The 19584-nt window shown below is 35.9% G+C and overlaps 2 protein-coding genes across 2 annotated transcripts; one reads left to right on the top strand and one right to left on the bottom strand.

The window, feature by feature from the left end:
• Nucleotides 1–1560: 1560 nt before the first annotated feature.
• On the top strand, nucleotides 1561–19265 carry LOC142355747 (heterogeneous nuclear ribonucleoprotein L-like). The gene is made up of 5 exons (XM_075407814.1): nucleotides 1561–1818; nucleotides 5472–5593; nucleotides 17814–18088; nucleotides 18367–18465; nucleotides 18977–19265. Exons 1-5 carry the CDS (start codon nucleotides 1624–1626, stop codon nucleotides 19030–19032), a joined length of 747 nt encoding a protein of 248 aa, XP_075263929.1. The 5' UTR covers nucleotides 1561–1623; the 3' UTR covers nucleotides 19033–19265.
• LOC142355745 (uncharacterized) lies at nucleotides 9822–18364 on the bottom strand. Its single transcript, XM_075407813.1, has 4 exons — nucleotides 18287–18364; nucleotides 14116–14789; nucleotides 13216–13524; nucleotides 9822–10067 (listed from the first exon to the last, which is right to left on the bottom strand). The coding sequence occupies exons 2-4, from the start codon at nucleotides 14438–14440 to the stop codon at nucleotides 9877–9879; spliced, it is 825 nt and encodes a 274-aa protein (XP_075263928.1). The 5' UTR covers nucleotides 14441–14789; nucleotides 18287–18364; the 3' UTR covers nucleotides 9822–9876.
• Nucleotides 19266–19584: the final 319 nt, after the last annotated feature.

The following is a 19584-nucleotide window of genomic DNA, read 5'->3' as shown; positions in this document are numbered from 1 at the left end:
AGGAACGATGTTTTGCGGTTTTCGTTTACTGATTACTATGAAGTGGCTGCTCTTCTTCAAATGCTGATAGTATTTCATTATGAAAATACGTGGTTTTTCAACTTTGACGTTACTAATTTTCTTTTGAATTGTTTTGAACTTTTTTCGGATCATCGCAAAATGTCCTTGTTTTGCTCTTTTCGCTGTTTTTTGCTTTTTTTAATAAATTGAAGTTGGTTTAATATCATGTGAGGTGTTTGCATAAATTTAAAATTATTTTGAGAGGAAAGTCGATTTCTCGTTTGTCCAGATTTTTTTGTTTCTTTTCTCATCTGTTGTCGACTCATATGTTCTGCTCACATCAGAGGAGTTTACCGTAAAAATATTAACAGTCGGTTCATTAGCTTCTCTTAGGATTTTAATTTGAAACATATGCACCTACCTTCTAATCAGTTGTCTTCCTCAATTTTTTACGACCATTGGATCAGGCGTCAACCTCAAGGAGTCAAAGTGACTTTTCTAAAACTCTGCTGCTAAGGGACTGTTTTTGACGTCACTTCTCGTCTTACGCTGTAGGTGTTTTTGGTCAATTGAGTGATAAAATTTCCTCGCGCAATTATTAAATCTTCAGAATGCAAAATCTAATTAAATTGAAGAGGGGTCAACTAAGCTGTTCATCATAAAGCTTTAGTTTGGTTTCAGCTTTGGATGAAAATGAAATCCTAATTCTCGTTTTTGTTTTTGGAGAAAATTAGGTATTTACTGGACTAAATCGTTGTTTTGTCTGCTCGAGAAATTGTGTTGATGTCGATTTCTTTTTTTCAACTAAAGGTGTAGTGTGTTTCATAGTTCAATTTTTATTAATTCTAGTTAAAGAGGAATCAACCACACCGGCATTAACCTCAATATCTGTCTTATTTTGAGAAAACATTAAATTTTAGCAAGCATGATACCCTTTGTTATTTTGAATTTTTCCTAGGGTAGTCTTCCATTAGGAGATTTCTTTTGCCAACAATCGGGTGATTTGTTACATTGATCGATGGTTGTGTTAGCTCTCAAAAAACTCCAGAAAAGGATACAATTATCATTTGTATTGTTAATGATTTTCTCGTCCATTAGGAATTCAAGAATCGCTTGAGTAGAGAGTCTGTGCTCTGCTATTTTGCTCGTTTAAAATCAGCTGCGTTTTTGGTGACGTTTCGGAGCTATCATTTTGAATATACGTTGTCGCTATGGTTTTTGTTACAAAGGAGCAATAAAATGTTGCTTTTTTGAAAATTTGTTACTTGTTCAGTTTCTGAAATTCCGAAGAACTATGAAGCATTGCTGAAGAAATTACTAATTAACTCAAAACTGATTATCATGAAGAGATATATGTAGTAGACATACGCATTACTCTATTAATACAGGGGGGGTATTGCGTTTATACCCGTTAATAAACGTGTATGCTTACTACTTTTAAATTATTTCTACGAATGTCGGGCCTTTCGACTGGCCACTAGCCTCGGCATTTAATTTTAAAAAAAAGACAGGTTTCCATTTAATTTGATATTCGTTGCCTGCACTGAATGTAATTTGCACTTAGTCAGTACATTTTTCAGTGGTTACTACGTGCCTATTGACGAGTTGGACGCCTCAGGTGGAATGTACCACGGTGGAATGGACGGAAGCTCTATGTACCGAGGTGGAGCTTCTCCTCAGACGGCTATGCTACCCGGTGGAGGTGTGGTTCCAGCTGACATCATGCCGGCGTGCTTCCTCATGTACGGCATGAACGAAGAAAAATTCGGACCCAGGAGGCTCTTTAACCTCTTGTGCATATTCGGAAATGTGAACAAGGTAATTTGCATCTATTTGTTCGGCATTTTATTGTTCTTTCTTTCCTGATAATTATTAAGTATATATATTGTATAGTTAAGTATATATAATTTTAGCGCATTTCTTACAAAATAATGTGCTGAAACGGCGCTGACATCCCGACCCCCGGGGGATATATATATATATATTATATATATATATATATATATATATATATATATATATATATATAATATATATCCCCCGGGGGTCGGGATGTCAGCGCCGTTTCAGCACATTATTTTGTAAGAAATGCGCTAAAATTATGAAAGAAATGAGCTGAAAACGTTGAAATGCGCTGGTTATTCAAAATTTTCAGCGCAAAAATCTTACATAATAATAATAATACGCTGAAGCTTTGTAAGAAATGCATTCGAATTTCAGCTCATTTTAAAAATAAATTCAGTAAATTTAACGCTTTTCGGCACCAATTCCTGAATGTTGTACCATTTAATTGTTCCGACCCCTCTTGAGGGGGGAGGAACTATATACTCAAGTGGGGTTTTTTTGTTCAGTCAATTTTCGACGATCGATATATTCATCGTAGAGAGTTGAGACTTGTATCATTAGAAAGCTCGTCCAGCGTAGAATATGGAATTAAAAAGATTTTTTTAATTTTCGTTTTCTACAGGGAGTTATCGAGGTTTAAACTTCTGAGAAAAGAAGAGTGAATTCACGTTGTTTTTATTCACATTTTCCGGAATTTTTGCCTAAATTTTCGTCAATTTTGCTAAAATTTGTTGAAATTGTTAAGCATAGTTTCGTTGATTTTATTTTTAAGGACAAACAATTTTTTTGATTATTCTGATTTAATTTTTTTGGTCAAAAACTCTGGATAAATATTTCAAAATTCAGCCTTTTTCATCAAAAACAGCACGAAATAAGCTACTTTAGTTCACTTTGATAAAATTTCCCGGCATTACACACCCAAACAACACTAACACAATCTCTGTAGACTCAGAAAGGGGCTATTCCACCTTCAACTTCCGCTTAAAGTGCTCTGTAATTAAAACTTTGCAGTTTTTTGCTAGCTTTACTCGTTTATTATCAAAAATGCAGAACTTTTTTTTTGAGTTTTCAACTAACAAATTATCCATATCAACAATATTCGAAAATCAATAGTTCCTAAGGGGCAATACGCATTAGCAGGGTTAGTTTTGGGTCAGTCTAGGACTGTTACAATCCAAAAAGAATTCGGATTACAGTCAGTCGGTCTTTTTTTTTTTGAAAAAAGAACTTTAATAATAAAGAACAGAACATATCAAATGAAAGCTCAGGAGTGATAGGTCGAATTGGCTTCCTAAGCTCCTAAGCAGCTCCAAGCTAATGCATTTGGTTTTTTACTTGAAAGTTTATGATCGTTTCGACTTTTAAAAATAATTGATTTTTAAATAAATAATGGCTTAAAGAACTTTTCCTCCATTTTTTTCTTAATTTGATCAACTTGCAGCTTAGTGTCATCAAAGAAAGAATGATTGTTCTTTCTACTGCTTTGAGATTTAGTCTCGATTGCGTTTTATGCCTGAAGTTAATATTTTCTGGCTTTGATACTAGATATCAGTTTTTTCCTGTTCTTATAAATTTGCCAGTTTTTCACGTTTTCTAGTCACATTATCACATTACTGAAAGTTCTCATATCAAATTATTAGAGTTCAAAATGAAACACAATTGAACATATTAAAATCCGTAAAGATTTAGAGTATAGTTTTAACGGCCTCGACACGTCTTCAAGAAGTTAATTGAATTTTTTAATTTTGTCTTTAACTGTCAATTTTACTTTGTCATTTCAGTTTTATGAAATTTCCTGTATAGTGATAGGTTTCACTGGCTTTTTATGGAAGAATAGACGAGCCGATATTCTGATATTAGTAGATAGCTGATGGCTTTCATGACTTTGAAAACAATCGTTTTCCAAAACTAAAAATAAAAAATTTTTTAACTTCGCAAGTTTGTTCTTTTTATTTTTCTTTTTGGTACCTAATCTCGTTAATTACAGGTCAAATATGACATTATGGATGTCAAGGGAAGGTGTCAAAAGGGATTAATGTCCCAAAATCTATTTTTTTAAAGAATGCGTTATGACCTTATTACTTCGACACCGATTTTTCACAAAAAAAGTAAATTAATTTGATTTTTGTCATGTTTGACGTTCTTTTTGTAGACGCAAGAATTATTCTGGATAATTGCAGGTCTAAAAGAATTCCTGTGGATGAATAAATGACCCTATTCGAACATTTGATTTTGTAATTAATGTTTTTCATGACTTTGGATATAATTTTGTTTCGAAAAAAATCAAAATTATTACATACTTTTGCCCTTTTCTCTTTTTTGTCTACTTGTTACCTAGTCTCACTAATAAATGGCCAAATACTACATTATCGGTGTTTGAAAAAGGCTCAAACGAATTTGTTTTGAGGACCGAAATATGGCTTGACTGTTTTGACAGTGTTTTCTGGCAAGTTTCAATTGAATTTTTGTTTGGTGTTTTTTTGTTGTTCTTTTTAGCCGCTTAAAGAAATGAATACGGAAAGTTCCTAATGCCCTTCTATGAAAGCATTGGTAATCGTAAACTATTGGGATATTTTACTTGATTTCTAATGCTTTTAATTACTTAAGTTAATTGTTCTAAAAAAATAAGAGAATTTTTTTAACTTTATTGTTTTTGTTCTTTTTTGTCTAGTTGTTACCAAACCTTTTTATGGACTGGTCTATATCTTTTCTGGTGATTTATAAGTTATTTTTGTTTAGTTTTAGGTTCATCTGACGGTATGTTAACTTTGTTATTAAATTTTGTTTTTTAAAACGGACAAAAAGTTTTTGATGTACTTATTGTTTGATGTTGTTGTTGTTTGATTTTGCTGATCGTGTTGACTCGCTTTCTTAGTATTGGCATATCACAGCAATTTAATGCTTCAATTTTTTCTCCACTGAGTTATTTGCTTTGGAGGCTATGTTATTGTTCATACACAATTTTTTTGAAAAATACTTTTTTTGGGATTCCCAAAAAATAATTTTTGGGTTTTCTGTTTGTTCCTCATTTGGTAGGCAATTATGCCAAAATTGTGGATGGGCGGGGTCGAAAACTTGTGTGCCATTGCACATTGCTGAGCCGCCTTGTTTGGTTTTATGTTAACGATTAACGTTTTGTAAGAAATGCGCTGAATTTATGTAATAAATGCGCTTAATTTTCAGCGCTTTTCTTACAATTTCAGCGCATTGCTTACTAAATAGTTTGTTAATATGTGATCAAACTAAATGGGAATTAAATGTCTCAGTCAACGCTTTTTTTTAAAGTTCAGTGGTTTTCAGCGCAGTTCTTGCAAAGTTTCAGTGGATTATTATGCAAGGTTTTTGCGCTGAAGTTTTTGAAAAATCAGCGCATTTCATAATTTTTTAGAAAATTTCTCGATCCCCCCCGCCCTTTCTTCATCCCTCTCCAGCTCATACCACTCGTAATCCCGAACGCTTGATCCCTCGCCTGCTCCATCCAACCACTTCATTAATGCTAAAGTTAGCCTCCCTAAGTCGCAGACTGCTACTGACGAAGCCAACCACTCGCCAGTCGTGTGAGAGCCATTTGTCCGACGCAATGTTCAGTTATAATTGAAAAATCAAATAATATTTTTTGTGTTTAGATTAAATTTATGAAGACGAAGCCAGGCTCTGCGCTTGTTGAGATGCAGGGCTACGAGTCAGTGACCAGGATCATGCAAGTCATCAAGGGCATCGAGTGCTTCGGATCTGAGTTGACACCAAAGTAAGTTCTTTTTTATAAACTATTTATTGCTCTCAAAGTTTGTATCAATTATTTGGGTGGGTTCGCTCTCTCTATTTCACGGAAAAGCGTTATGGTTGAAACTTCACAACAGCCAGGTTGTTTGTACCAACTTTGCCCGATCGATTTTTTAGGCGGAGAGACGCAAAAGTAGTATCATTATTGGAAAACAGATCGAACAGATCGTAGAAAAGAAAGATTCAATTTTTCTAACTGCTCTCAAAAGAAGTTTGTAGCATTTATATAAGTCATGTGGTCTTTTTTATGCAGTTTTTTGTCTGACCCTTTCAACTTATGTTCCTCAAAAACGAGATAAACAGATAAAGACCGTAGGGAATTCAGTGGCTGAGCAGCTCTTAGAGCTGTAGACTTTACTGGTTTCTAAGTATGAGATTGACCCGAACTGTTTTGAGGAGACAATTTCATGGTGTGAAGGGTGGTGTGGTTTATCTTAATAGTTTGACCTCAGTCACCACAACCCCTCCCACCCAACTCTCTCCCGTCCACCCTCTTCTACCTGGCTATTTGGACCCCCATTCGTCCAGCCCTCCCAACCCTACTCCCTCATATCTTGATCCCTCATTCCTCTTACCTCCTAGTGCTAGCATGCGCTACGCTCCAGTGAAGCCAACCGCTCGCCGGTCGTTTGAGAGCAACTCGCCCGACTTTAGTCGGTTATTTTCTCGAGGAGTTAACACGCGGCTAAGATTGCACGGAACTGATTTAGTATCTACTAATATTCTTGACGGGCAGTTTGAACATGGAAAAATCATGAAACATTCTTAAACTTGTTTTGAAATTTGCTCTTTGCGACGTTCTTATGCCCAACAGATACCTGATATCTGAAGATAATTTAGAAACAATTGTTAATGACAGTTTCTGTTTTCATTTTTTAAATAACGCTCCTCATTGCCGGCTATTATTGCGCTCCCATTTTTTATACAATTCAAAGAGTTTGATTTGGATGGGGGCGCTGTCTTTTTTGACACATTTTCATGATTTTTAAGATCTGTGCTCACATGTTCATGATTTTTGAAGTCAATTTGAAGTGATGGTTGTGGTCACCCAAAATAGGACATGAACCGAAAAAGCGAGTGGTTTTAAGGCGTGAAAATTTTTCACTCGTGAATTTTGAAGCAGAGGCGTGAATTTTCAAGCAAGGTTCGAAAACTGTGAACAAAATTTTACTTTTTCGATAGTAGTTTTTTGTTCACATGCGGCAATTCGACATTGATCTCCAGTATTTTCTGAAGAATTTTTTTCTAAACTGGTTTTCTCAATCCATTCATGATCCAATTTAAGTCTATTTGATAGCCGCCCTCATCGTCTCAGCCGGCTTTTATAGCGCGCCTAATTTTTTTTACTTTGTCGAACTTTTTTTCGCTTTACTCATTTTGACGCTTTTTCGACATTTTGCGTGAAATCTTTTTGACTTCTCTAGGCTAGTTTCCCTCTTCTGTCATTCTGCTCAAAGTCCTTTTAAACAGCAGCTGCTCAGCAGAGCAATTCAAAATGAAGGAAGTCAGTATAAAAAAAAATCAGTCAGAAATAGAAACGGGCTAAACCCATAAAGCCCATTTTTAGATGCCCGGTACTTGAACATTGCTATCATAAGTTTTAGTTACTATCTATAATGCTTATTGGCATTGATACTAGACCCTGTAGCCTCTCACTGAGAGACAGGAGTATGTTCAATTACGAAATGACATCAAAATAAATTGCTTTTAAAATGTTTTCATGCAAAAATCAATTTTTGTTGATATTTTCTTTTTCAATCCCAATAGAGTTATATTCCGACAATCTGCCGAGTATGTTTTTGTTTAGTCCATGAAAATTCTTTGAATTGTAGGTCAGGACTTGTACTGCTATGTTTTTGTCGAATAAAAATTTTTTCACTTTACCTCGTTCTGCCACTTTTTCGACATTTTGCAGGAAATCTTTGACTTCTCTTGGCTAGTTGCATTCTTCGCTCATTCTGCTCGAAGTTCTTTTCAACAGCAGTTGCTTAGCAAAGCAATCTAAAATCAGCAAAGTCATAAAAAACGAAATCAAAAATAGAAAAAGGAGAAACCCATAAAGCACAATTTCAGGTGCCGAATGCTTAAAATTTGTTCTTAGAAGGCTTAAATACCATCTCTAATACCCATTGATCTTGAGGTATGTCAACAACCAAACGAAATAAAAATTGCGGCGATTTAAAACGGTTTTTGTACAAAAATCTAGATTTATTTTCCTGTTTTTTCAATCTCAATTGGGGTTATGGGAATCAACGGCTTTTTTGGCATTCTTCAGAACGTTTTATAACTCTTTTTTAGTTACAATTCATTAAGACTATTTAAGTTTTTGCAATTGATTGCTAACCACGGTCCCTCACCCCTGTCAGTATTTGAAGCAAACGTTTCAAAGCAGTTATCGTTAATTGGAATTGAGATGCATCCGATTTATTTTTTTGGCGCTTCTATTGAGGAATTACAAATTTTAAAAATAAATAATTCTAAAGCAATTTTTGTATGACCTCTTATTGGGATCATTTCCCTTGTTGCGCTTACATCTTTCCAGATGAAACTTTGTTGAGAAATTTTTCAAAACTCACCGAGCCCTCTGAAGATGCTAGTGACTTTTGGAGCAATTTACAATAAATTCGGAGAAAATTAATTGGAGTAAATTAATGATAAACTTCAATCAATGAGTTGCTTTCAATTTTTACGTGTAGCGAGTAGGTTTCCGATGCTTAAGTTGAGTTTAGCTTTGTCGTTTTTGCAGGTTTTGACTGTTTTATCTTCGGTTATAATTGCGCTCAAAGTATGAAGCAATTATATTAGTCCTGCGTTCTTTTTCGTACGTTTTTTTGCTTGATCGATTTTTCATCTGAGGTTTTTAACTTCTCGTCTGCAAAACTGGGTAAGCGGGTAAAATGCGTCCCAACCCTCCTCCGCCTGAAAATTTGGGCGCACCTGAAGCAGAAGTATTTCTTGAGTGCTTTATTTTAATAAGGTTCCTTCGTTTGCCTGTGCGATTTCAATCTTCAAGTGACTTTTTTTGCGCTTGACTTCTTGAGTTTTGAGTGACTTTAAATTAAGTTGCTCTTTGATTTGAAATTATTAGCAGCGTAACTGATTTTGCTTGAGTCTATTGTTAAAAGAATCATCGTCTAACCGTTTTGTCGTCCGACTACTCAAGTGGTTTTTTCAATCGGTGTCTGATTTTCTTGTGTTAAAACACTCACGTACACATTTTAAAATGCCGAAAATCTGCAGTGGCAGAAGGTAAAATGCCAGAAGGTCCTACTTGGTCATCATTTTAATACTTGCGCTTTTTATTTTTTGCGGATGGTTATGTGACTCTGCAGAAGTCAATTTGAAATTCTGACTCAAAATCACGAACCGCTTCGCGGTTCTCTATAAACTCGAGAAGTTCTCATTGAATTCAAGCAGAGTCACGCCACCATTACTTAAATTGCTCTCATTCATAATTTAAAGCAGCGTAGCTCAATTGTGGCAGTTTTCTACTACTGAAGCTCAAATGGAAAGTGCGCCGAAGTACTGTTCATTTTAAATCTTCAAATTATGCTTTGTTTTAAAATTAGCTTCTATGAAAATCATTTGAAACTCATTAGGTATCCTCCGCCATTGCTCGATCAGCTTTATTTGATCCCCTCTCTGTCATTTGAGAGCAATGCGTGCGACATTAGTTAGTTCTGTTTCGGTTTGTTTTTGAACTCGTCGCTATGAAATAGGCAAAAAATAGGAAAAATGTGGGCAACAAATTGAGAATTAATTAATTTTATTAATCGAATCAATTAATGCTGTCGGACAATGGTTAAATATCCCTAAAATTGGCATTAAATTTGTACTAGATTATTTATAACTAGTTCATCTATTAATTTATTGGAAAACATTGATGGCTGCTGTCTTTGTAGTATCGATTTGCAGGTCCGATTGTTGATTTGATTTCAAAAATCTTTGTCACATTTATTCCAATATTCGTATCAAATAATTACCAATTGATGCATAATTCAAAAATGTTTTATCTTATTATTGTGTAACTTTGCTCCATGGCTTTCTTCATCGAGTTTCTAAACGGATCTGTTCTGTTTCCCCCTCCCTGTGTTGTGTAATACCCCCAATTACAAATTGTCATAAAGCACGTTATTATGTTTAAAAAATTAGCATATTAGGCTGGTGGTGAAAAATAAGTATACTCACCAAGGGGCGGGGTGGGGGTGGGGTGGGTGGGGGACAGAATATATCCTTTTAAATTGGACCTCAGTGTAAATTGTTCATAATCAGCTTGCACGTGCCTACAATCGAGATAACGATTCCAAATGACCTCTGATTGGACGATTGTTTACCGTTTGCCCTCTCAATTAACCTTTGTTGTCTACTGTCTTGTACGCATTTATCCATTTGAGCCTTCTCGTTTTTAAGCACCTGTTGTTGTGAGTTCTCAATTGATCCTACAGTTAAGGACCCTTTCCTTTACAATATCCAAATCAAGTTTGCGGAACAAAATATTGTCAACGGCAGGTAGGACTGTCGGTAGCAAATACACTCCTTGACAAAGTTGAACTCTTAAATCTTGATAAAGCAGCCTCTGCTTCGGCTATTCAGTTTTGTACCATAGCGAACTACATCGCTTTTCGGACGTTTTTTTTTAAGTTTTTTAGTACAGAATCGATGCTGTGGGTTTGAACTGTGTTTTTTAAAACAATGACGTAAGGAAGGCAATTTTTTTTCACTTGAAATCTTTTTTCAGCACTGGGATGAAAATGGTTTTTTTTTTCACAGAAATGATCCTCAAGTTCAAACCGAGGCAAACTTGAGTTTTGAAGTTGAGTCAAACGAAGTTTGAAGCAGTTATTGTACACGTGTTGGTATTTATGCAAAATTTTTGCTTGACGTTTTGACTTCTCTAGTGACTTTTGCAGTTTTTCACTGACTGAAGCAGGCTGCAATAGCTTTGAGACGATTTCACCAATATACAAATTTCTATAGTCTAGTATACGTTCATGCAAGAAAATTGATCACATTTAATAAGCGGAAAGAAAAAAGGAACACAACCCCCAAATTGCAAACTTTTCTGGTTTCTCTTTACCAAAACAATCGGTATTGCCAATGTTTTTCGCCTGACCGATTTTCCGTCTGACGCTTTTGACTTTTCGCCCTCAAAAACGGGATAGACAGGTAGCGCCCACCGGTCATTAAGTCCTCTTAGAGCCCCCCACCCCACTTGCCTACCCCCGTCCCTCCCTATCACCCCCCAGTACTCCACCCCGTGGCTACGTTTGTACAACCGATCGATAAAAACACGCAGTTTTATACTAGTTTTCAAATTTTTTTCAAGCTTTTTAAAAATGTTTGTCATTTTTGAGTTTTTTCAGCCCTAGGTGTGAAGGAACCTCCTCTAGGGTTTCATAATAGGTTACTGCATAGTTTCTAGTCGTAGTGGAATGGTTTCAACATTTTAACATCCAGAATTTTAGCATTTTTTTCGACAAAACGCGCAGGGACCAGAAAACGTCCTCAAAGGTTTTATAATAATTTATTGAAAATATTTTATCTGCCATGGAATAGCTTCAATTTTTTAATGTGACAATTTTTAGCGTTTTGTATAAAACTGTCAAATTTAAAAAAAAAATTTGTCGGTTTTTAGGTTTTCTCCAGTCTCAGGAGCCGATGAGACTCCTAGGCTTTGACAATATGTTACTGTATAGTTTCTGAATGTAATGGAATGTTTTTCAAGATCTCAACACCAAGATTTCAGACTAACTGAAAATCTCTGTTAGGGTTTGATAATGAGTTACTGGAATTTTTTTGTTTTTGGTCATGGATTAGTTTTCAACTTTTATTATATCAAATTTTTGCTTTTTTTATGGAACTTGCATATTGAAAATTTTTAGAGTTTTGGGGGTTACTGCATAGTTTAGGTTACTGCATAGTTTCTGGATGTAATGGAATGTTTTTCAAGATTTTAATATCAGCAATTTTTAAAAAATATTCTCATTTTTTTTAAGTTTTTTTAAATCTTTTTGAAGTTTTTAACATTTTTGCCGGCACCAGGGTTTTAAGGACCTCCTCCTAGTTTTGATGATAAGCTGTCCCATAGTTTCTAGAGTTAATGGAATGGTTATCAGTATTTTGACTCCAGCATTAGCAATTTTCTGATGTTTCAAATTTATGTATCTTTGAGCCTGTTAAATTATTTAAAGCTTGAAATAGGGACACTGGATATCCTCTTCATACAATGAAATGGTTTTGAAGATTTTATTATCTTGAATTTTAGCAAAATTTTGTTAAAATTTGCCATTATTTTCACAAAATTTTTAATTTTTTTTGTCCTTTTCTGAGTTTAAAGATCATTACTGGCCAACGAAGTTTTTCAAGTCTTGTAGATGGATTACTTGACATAATTCCAGAGACAAAATAGTTTTGAGCATTTTCACTGCGAAATCTGGAAGCTTTTTTATATTTGCAATATTTTGCAAATTTTTAAAAATATCAGTTTTTATTTGATTTATCACGCGAATGAACATACATAGCCGACAAACGTCGGGCGAATTGCTCTCAAACGACCGGCGAACTGTTGGCTTCGTCAGTAGCTAGCCACGGTTTAGTGAGCCTAGCTTTAACATGATTCGACTTGGCAACTTTTTGTTTTTTAGCCTTGTTAATAACTCAGATGAGTAACCGTCATTTAGTAATATTTGTTAAACAAGGCTAAAAAACTAAAAGTTGCCAAGTCGAATCATGCTAAAGCTAGCCTCACTAAACCGTGGCTAGCTACTGACGAAGCCGACCAATTCTGAGAGCAATTCACCCGACGTTAGTCGGTTATGTATGTTCATTCGCGTGATTAGTTTCTAGTCACACGTAACTTCCCTCACTCTCACTATTGACTTCCTCGCTGATATTAACTTTTCTTTACTTTAATTCAAAGAGATAAGGTCAATTGAGTGCGTGCCAATCCAAGTGAAGGGTATTTAAGTGCAGCTAATAGAATAGGCAATAAGTTAAACAGATTCCTAATGAAAATATAACATATCGGCGTATAAGAAAAGTTTTTGTGAGGGGATCATTGTAATGGGGAATGTAAGGCCAGTTCTTTTAAAAAGGTTTGATGTGGCGTCAGTTCATCAATTAGCCTCAATTTGCACTAATTCAACCAAAATTTTAGATTTAAAAATTTGGCTAAACAATACAGCTACTCTTTTTCAGCTCATGCATAGTTATGGTGAACAATTTGACGTTCGCATGCGACTGCGTGAAATAGACAAAATTCAAAAAATCCCCGATTTAAAATATGCGCAGGATTTGACGGTCAGTTCTTTTTGCGCCATGTATATCGATTGGCAAAAATTGTTTGAGCAAGAAAATAAACTCAGATGAGTAACCGTCATTTAGTAATATTTGTTAAACAGTGGGAGTTTATTTATATGCGTCTTGTAAACATTAGTCGTAATGTTTTTTAGTTTATGGTTTCGGAAGAAAATCATTACACAAAAAAAATTACAACAGCGCGGACGAGTTCTTAATCATATCTTATCAAACCACCAAATTGCGTTCCAAAAGGTTCTTCGCTGTTTTGAAATCAAGGAAAGGGGATGCCTTGTAATTTGTCCAGGGGCATTTCTGAAGACTTAGCAAGTTCCAAAATATCCAACGTTTGTGCAATGGACTGTCTGGACCAGGGCTCGCAACAAGGGTAGAACAGCTGGTCATCTTTCAGAAAATTTATCTGGTCCATGAGGCACGTACAGACATTCTTCGCTTTTTGATCCATGTTTTCCGTGGAGTAGAGCTTAACGGGCCTCAAGCAACTGATATTTTGAGACATGAATTTTACAATGACTCTTTTGACGGGATCATTTTTGTCTTCTTCGTAGTAATCGGTCTCGTTTATTGGAGTCGTGCCTTCTGTTTCTTGATCTCTCCCCATTGAGAATTTTTTTGTTTTCAACAAGGAAAAAAGTTTAAAATGTGTTCAGGATCTTTCCCATTTGTGGCCCCAGTATTTAAGCACCCCAATTACAACGCACGTGCCATTACAGTAAATCATTATGCAGAAATATGACACGTGGAAATAATATGCACGCACTAAGCTGGGGGGGGGGGGGGCACAAACGGAAAAGATCCAGTAAATCTTTGAAAAGATGTGGCACGTGCGTCTGAGGGGGGAGAGGGGGTACATAAAATGCACCCACTAAGCTTCACAAACAGAAAAGATCCGATTTTTGCTTTAAAGAGGATTTGTGTAGTTAGATAATATGCGATCAGATATATACTTGAAGTTTATGCCCCCACAAGCTCAATTGCAATATCACCAAGATTGACTATGTAATGGTACGTGGATTGCAGAGGGGGGGGGGGGGGGGGGGGGGGGGGGAACAAACTGAAAAGTATACCCCAATGGTGCGAATTGGGCTATCCATTAAAACTCATGTGCTATTTTAAAAGGCGGAAAATATCAATTATGGGGTGAGATAATGGAACGAAGAAAATAGTTGCCTTCCTCCTCGCCAATTGTTGAATTTGCAGGTGAACTCGATAAGAAACTCAATTCAATAGTTGAGTTTGAGCTATCACTACCGATACTTTCAATGTTTTCAGGTTCTGGATTATTTGGGACTACTTTTCCCGATTCCAGCTTGGGTTTGTTGCCGTTTCTGGTCGAATGAAGATGTTTTGTTGTTTTATTTTTCTGACTTTGATCATTCGTGGAAATATTTGATCTCTTTAAGATCGCATTCTGTTGAACTTCGTCCGAGCTGTCGCCTCTGGGTATAGTTGAACCGGAGAGAATAGCTGTCCAAATTAATATTGAAGTTACCATGTTCAACGAATGCGATCGAAGTATCTCAGTACTAGTGATACCTCGGTACTTGAATAAGTTTAAATCAACGTAATCATTGAGATCAAACTTGCTGGTTTAGTGTTTGGCACAAAGTTTGACTTTTTTGTGCGATTTTCAGAAATTTGATGCCTCAATTAATGACGTAGTTTTATCCAATTGAAGTTGCTTATGTACGCAATTTTTGCCCGTTAGCTAAGCACTTAGCTTTAATAGCACGAGCATTAATACTGTGAAGTTGCAATTAATTGGTGAACGTCTCTCTCTGGACATGTTTTGTAAATTGATTCCTCGTAGTTCACTTCCAAAATTTTCTCTTATTTTGTGGACTCTAAAAACAATTGGAGTACTTTGGGTACGATTTCATCGGTCACAAAACTTCGAGGCAGAGAGCTTAGTTTGAAAGATTGAACTTAGACTGAAGAAATGAAGGGCTAATTGTTTGTCCTAAACTTGATGTCATATAGAACACTTAGTTTAGGACTAAAAATTTAGACCTTCACTTCTGTAAGTCTAATAAGTTCAATCTTTAAAACTAAGAGATCTAACTTTTGACACTTGAACTATGCCGCTATATATGTGTTAGCACATGAATCTTAGCGGCCCGAGGGGGGCTAAGATTCATGTGCTAACTTATTTAGAGAACCAAAGGGTACGAAGGGTGTTGAACTTTAATTAAAATTGAGTACAGTTTTGCAAATTATTAAACGAAGTTTTCAATTTTTCTAGTTGTGAATCAGCCAAATGTTTCCGTTTCCAAGGCGAGGCAAATGCTTTCATTTCAGGTTTTTATGGGAAACGTCAGAAGTGTTAGTGGGTGTGGCCTCACCGCCAAAAATTATGTTTCCTTACTGCGAGCGGGCCGCTAAGTTAGGGCTGCAAAACTTAGCATTTCACGTTTTTACGTGCTAATTGCACGTGCCTCCAAGTTTTGGCGACATAAAATTCGTAACCTGGGTTCTCTAAATACGTTAGAAGAAAATCTTAGTCCCCTCCGGGGCTCTTGCCCATCACTTGGCTGCAAGCGACCTCTTGTCACTGCACTTAAGTCCCTTGGACAACTAAGAATTTGTTCCAACAAATACTTAGACACTACTTTGATGTCAGTAGTAAGTACCAATAAAGCGCTGTGTTAGCACTAAGTTTGAGGATTTTCTTTAATCAGCGCTTTTTACACTTTCTAGGTAAAATCTAATCTATTGTTTTGCAAAATGGACAATTAACCATTCAATCTTGTGACAATTATTTTAACTTTGCTGTCATCTTTTCGAATTTTTTGTAGGCACAGTTTCAAAAGACTTGAGGCCGACAAAACTGAATCGCCTAATAATTTTTTCACTAATAATCGCCCAGAGCTGAAAAAATTCAAGCCATCAGCAATTCAAATTGCAGCATTTGCCTTGAGCATAGCTTTCTCAGAGATTTATAACATATATTTAGACTTAAATGATTTTGCGAGAGGATTAACAATTTTCTTGGTTATTGAGTTGTGAAAGTTTGTAAGGAATAGAATGTAAAATTAGAAGACAGAAAATGTATTTTTAACTGAGGCGCTTATTGAAATTCTTTTTTTTCTAGTTCACTGGATCCATCAATTGCTTCTTGCAACGATTTTCTTGTGTTAGAAGGTAAAATCTGATGTAAATTGTGTATAGGATGAGCTTGACAAGAATCTCTACTTGTTGAACGTATGGTTGGCTTGAGAGACGAAACCTTGAAGAAGAGTAAGAACAAGAGAACTGTTTTTAATAAATATCAAGACCAATTGGCGTTTGAGAGCTGAAGGCGAATTGGTGTTATGGTTAACATATTGGCGTGCAAGTAAGAGATGCTGGTTCGAATTCAGTACTGCCCATTTTCACACTAGTTGTTCCTGCTAAGACCCCCATAACAGCCTGAACTTGGGAAGCTGAGTTAGTCAATGATTATATTAACGAGACTCTTATATAGGTAATTTTATCCAGTTATATTGCTGTTCAGTCTTCTCTCGGAGATTGCGCCAGGTTTTTTTCAAAAAGTATTATAAAACTTTTTGAGTTGGTTTGATTGTTGACCCCGCCATTGAAGAATGACGTTAAATCAACTACTACTTGCTGGAATTTCCGCACGATTAGAAAACTAATTGAGCAGTTCGAGAGGATAAGCCAGAGCTTCGAAGTGACGTCTGCAGAGTCTTGTAACCTTGTTTTAAACACACGCGTGCACGTTATAAAACGATTAAATTCTGCGGTGCCAGAAGTAAAAATGCTGGCTGCTATATGCATAGCTAGAAGTTGACTTTCCTTAACTTCCGTCATTTAAAAACGTGCAAGTTGCTTGTTTTAACCAAGGTTTTGTGACTCAGCAGATGTTACTTCGAAATTCTGGCGTAACATCTGGAACAGGTGCGCCGTTCCCGATAAATGCCAGATCTTCGCAGCTCTAAAGCACTGTCACGTAACCTATAATTAAAAGCACTTATGCAATCGAAGTATGTTGGAAAAATAAACCTTGAGACCGATGCGAGATTTTGTCCTCTGAAAAGAACTGATTCGTTCGACAGTTTCTAATTCAAAACAAGTGATTGCTGTAACGTGCGTTTCTTCATTATATTTTAAAGCTTATTGGACAAGCTTGGGTGGCTGTGGCTTGTAGAGCTGATTCAATCTTGTAGTTTGAAAATGGATGCTTCAGAAAATTCTAATAAATTTATGGCGTCATTTTTTGTCGATTAAACATTGTGAACTCGTTCTTTATTGTAAAATGGTATTATTAATAGCCGCCCTCATCTTCTCAGCCGGCTATTAAAGCGCTCCTATTTTTTTTTTTTTACTTCGTCGAATAAAAAAATGTTTCGCTTTACCTCATTTTGCCGCTTTTTCAACATTTTGCGTGATATCTTTTTGACTTCTCTAGGCTAGTTTCTCTCTTCTCTCATTCTGCTAAAAGTGATTTTGAACAGCAGTTGCTCAGCAAAGCAATTCAAAATGAACAGAGTCAGTAAAAAAATTGAAGTCAGTAGTAGAAACGGGATAAACCCATAAAGCCCAATTTTAGATGCCCGCTATTTGAACGTCGTTCCTATAAGTCTTAGTCACCATCTCTAATGCTTATTGGTGTTGATAGTAGCCCCTGTAGCCGCTCTCTAAGAAACAGAAGTACGTTATGTTCAACTACGAAATGCCATCAAAATAAATCGGACTTAAAAAATGTTTTTGTACAAAAATCTTTTTTTTCAATATCTTCTATTCTTTCAATCCCAATCATGCTTATTGGAATCAACGGCGGCTATTTTCCGGCAATCTGCCGGGTATGTTTAGTTTTAATATTTTAAATGTGTTTAAGTGATTCTAAAAACGCTTTACTTTTATTCCAGATCCTCGAAGCAACAGGAGCTGTTCGAACGTCAGCCAGATGAGTCCCGAATGCCTAATGGTGAACCATTTTACTTCAACTTTATGGGCAGTCGAGATCAGCGATTCTCATCGGCACTTGATCGCGCTAAGAACAGACAGCAGACCCCCAAGAAGACCCTGCATGCCTACAATCTACCCAAAGGGATTCCCGAGGAGGCAGTTATGAAGATATTTGAGGACCATGATGGATGCCCGGTGCCTGAGAAGATATCATTTGTGGAGAACAAATACAAAGGTTGGCAATGTCTTTTTTGTAAAAGTTTAGTTCAAATTAACGTGAACAATCGTAGCACATGAACGTGCAATTTTTCTTAAATTTTCTACTAAAATTTTAAATCAAATGGGTTTCAAGTTTTTTTTGTCGTTCTTTGGTTGGTTTTGCGACCCAATATTTAAATGAGACATAGGGGTGGGGGTTTGGGGTAATAGTTACCTGACGACAAATGGGGAAGAGGTTGAGGGGAGCAGTGTTTGTATGTATGTATGCATGTATATTGATGTTGTGTGTTTTAGAAGAGGCAAAGAAGATAGGTGCCAATGTAGTGTTCAGAAGTGTACCTGAAGCAACAGAGGCACTCATCTTAGTCAACCACACTCTCTACACAGACCCAAGTTAGTCAGTCTCAGTCTAGCACTCCTCCTATTACATATTCACTACCCTACTCCTCTGGTATCTAATTAACAGTTCTCCAATTCGGTGGAAAAAATTAAAAAATCGGTCTTTATTATTTACTCCTGTGAGAATTGTTCATATTTGCTATGCTGTGAATGTTTGTCTACTTTTTAACTGATTCAGTAATAAGTTGGTTCAATTAAAAGCTGTCGGCCTTCTTTTAGAAATTTTAAGATAGAGAACCACATTTATGTTCACGCGCAACTATATGTCCTATTTATTGCGGCGATTTGAAAAAAAAACCATCAATTAACAGTTGTACTAAAAATTAAATTGTGACGGTAGTTTCAGGAAAGTTTGCTTACCATCTTTCTGTAAATAAGCTAACAAAGATATTTTCAACAATAATTTGCCAAAGTTATTTCAACCACAATGATGTAGTGTTGAAAAAAAAAACAGCAATCAAAATTTCAAAATCGAATCCTGTAGTCTAAAGTAAGTATGTTTCAGATGAACGCAAGTATACAGTCAAACTGTGCTATTCCAGCGGCAGGGACACAGAATAGCTGCTGATGTTGTTAACGCTGATTTTAAAGTGAAAAGAAATGCAAATTTTGATTTGATACCACCCTCTTCGGAACTGTCACGAACTTTTAATCTGACCCGAGGGCAAACACAAAACAACGAATTATTCCCGTTATTCGCATTCATGACACTTTGATGTTAACTAAAGTTAATGTTGCTGTTGATATTGTCATACGTGCCGCAATTGGCACCAATTTATTATAGTCTCTCTCCACATTTTTGTTCTTTCTTGACCTCTTTTTATTCTGATCATACATGTTAATAGTTACCCATTTTGAGTTCTCGTCTTCGCGTTCGTGTTGACCATTCTTCGATTCGAGGAAATTCACTCAAAAGTTGTTAAATTTGAATGTACTGTCTTTAACAGGAACAAAAATTGTCATTATATATGAATTTCTAATGTCTAGCTTGAACTGTCTCTTGTCGAAATTTTATTCAGATGTGGAATTTCCGGATTATTAAGTGTAGGTTAGAAAAAAAGTTTAAAAAATTGAATTGTTGAGTGCCCTTTTAAGTTTGATCGAATTTCTCAA

The sequence above is a fragment of the Convolutriloba macropyga genome, unplaced genomic scaffold (assembly GCF_964194025.1).
Source record: "Convolutriloba macropyga unplaced genomic scaffold, txConMacr16.3 SCAFFOLD_693, whole genome shotgun sequence".
In the NCBI taxonomy this organism is placed as follows: domain Eukaryota; kingdom Metazoa; phylum Xenacoelomorpha; order Acoela; family Convolutidae; genus Convolutriloba; species Convolutriloba macropyga.
The sequence above is the reverse complement of the archived record's forward strand: the minus strand, read 5'-3'. Positions and strand labels throughout refer to the sequence as shown.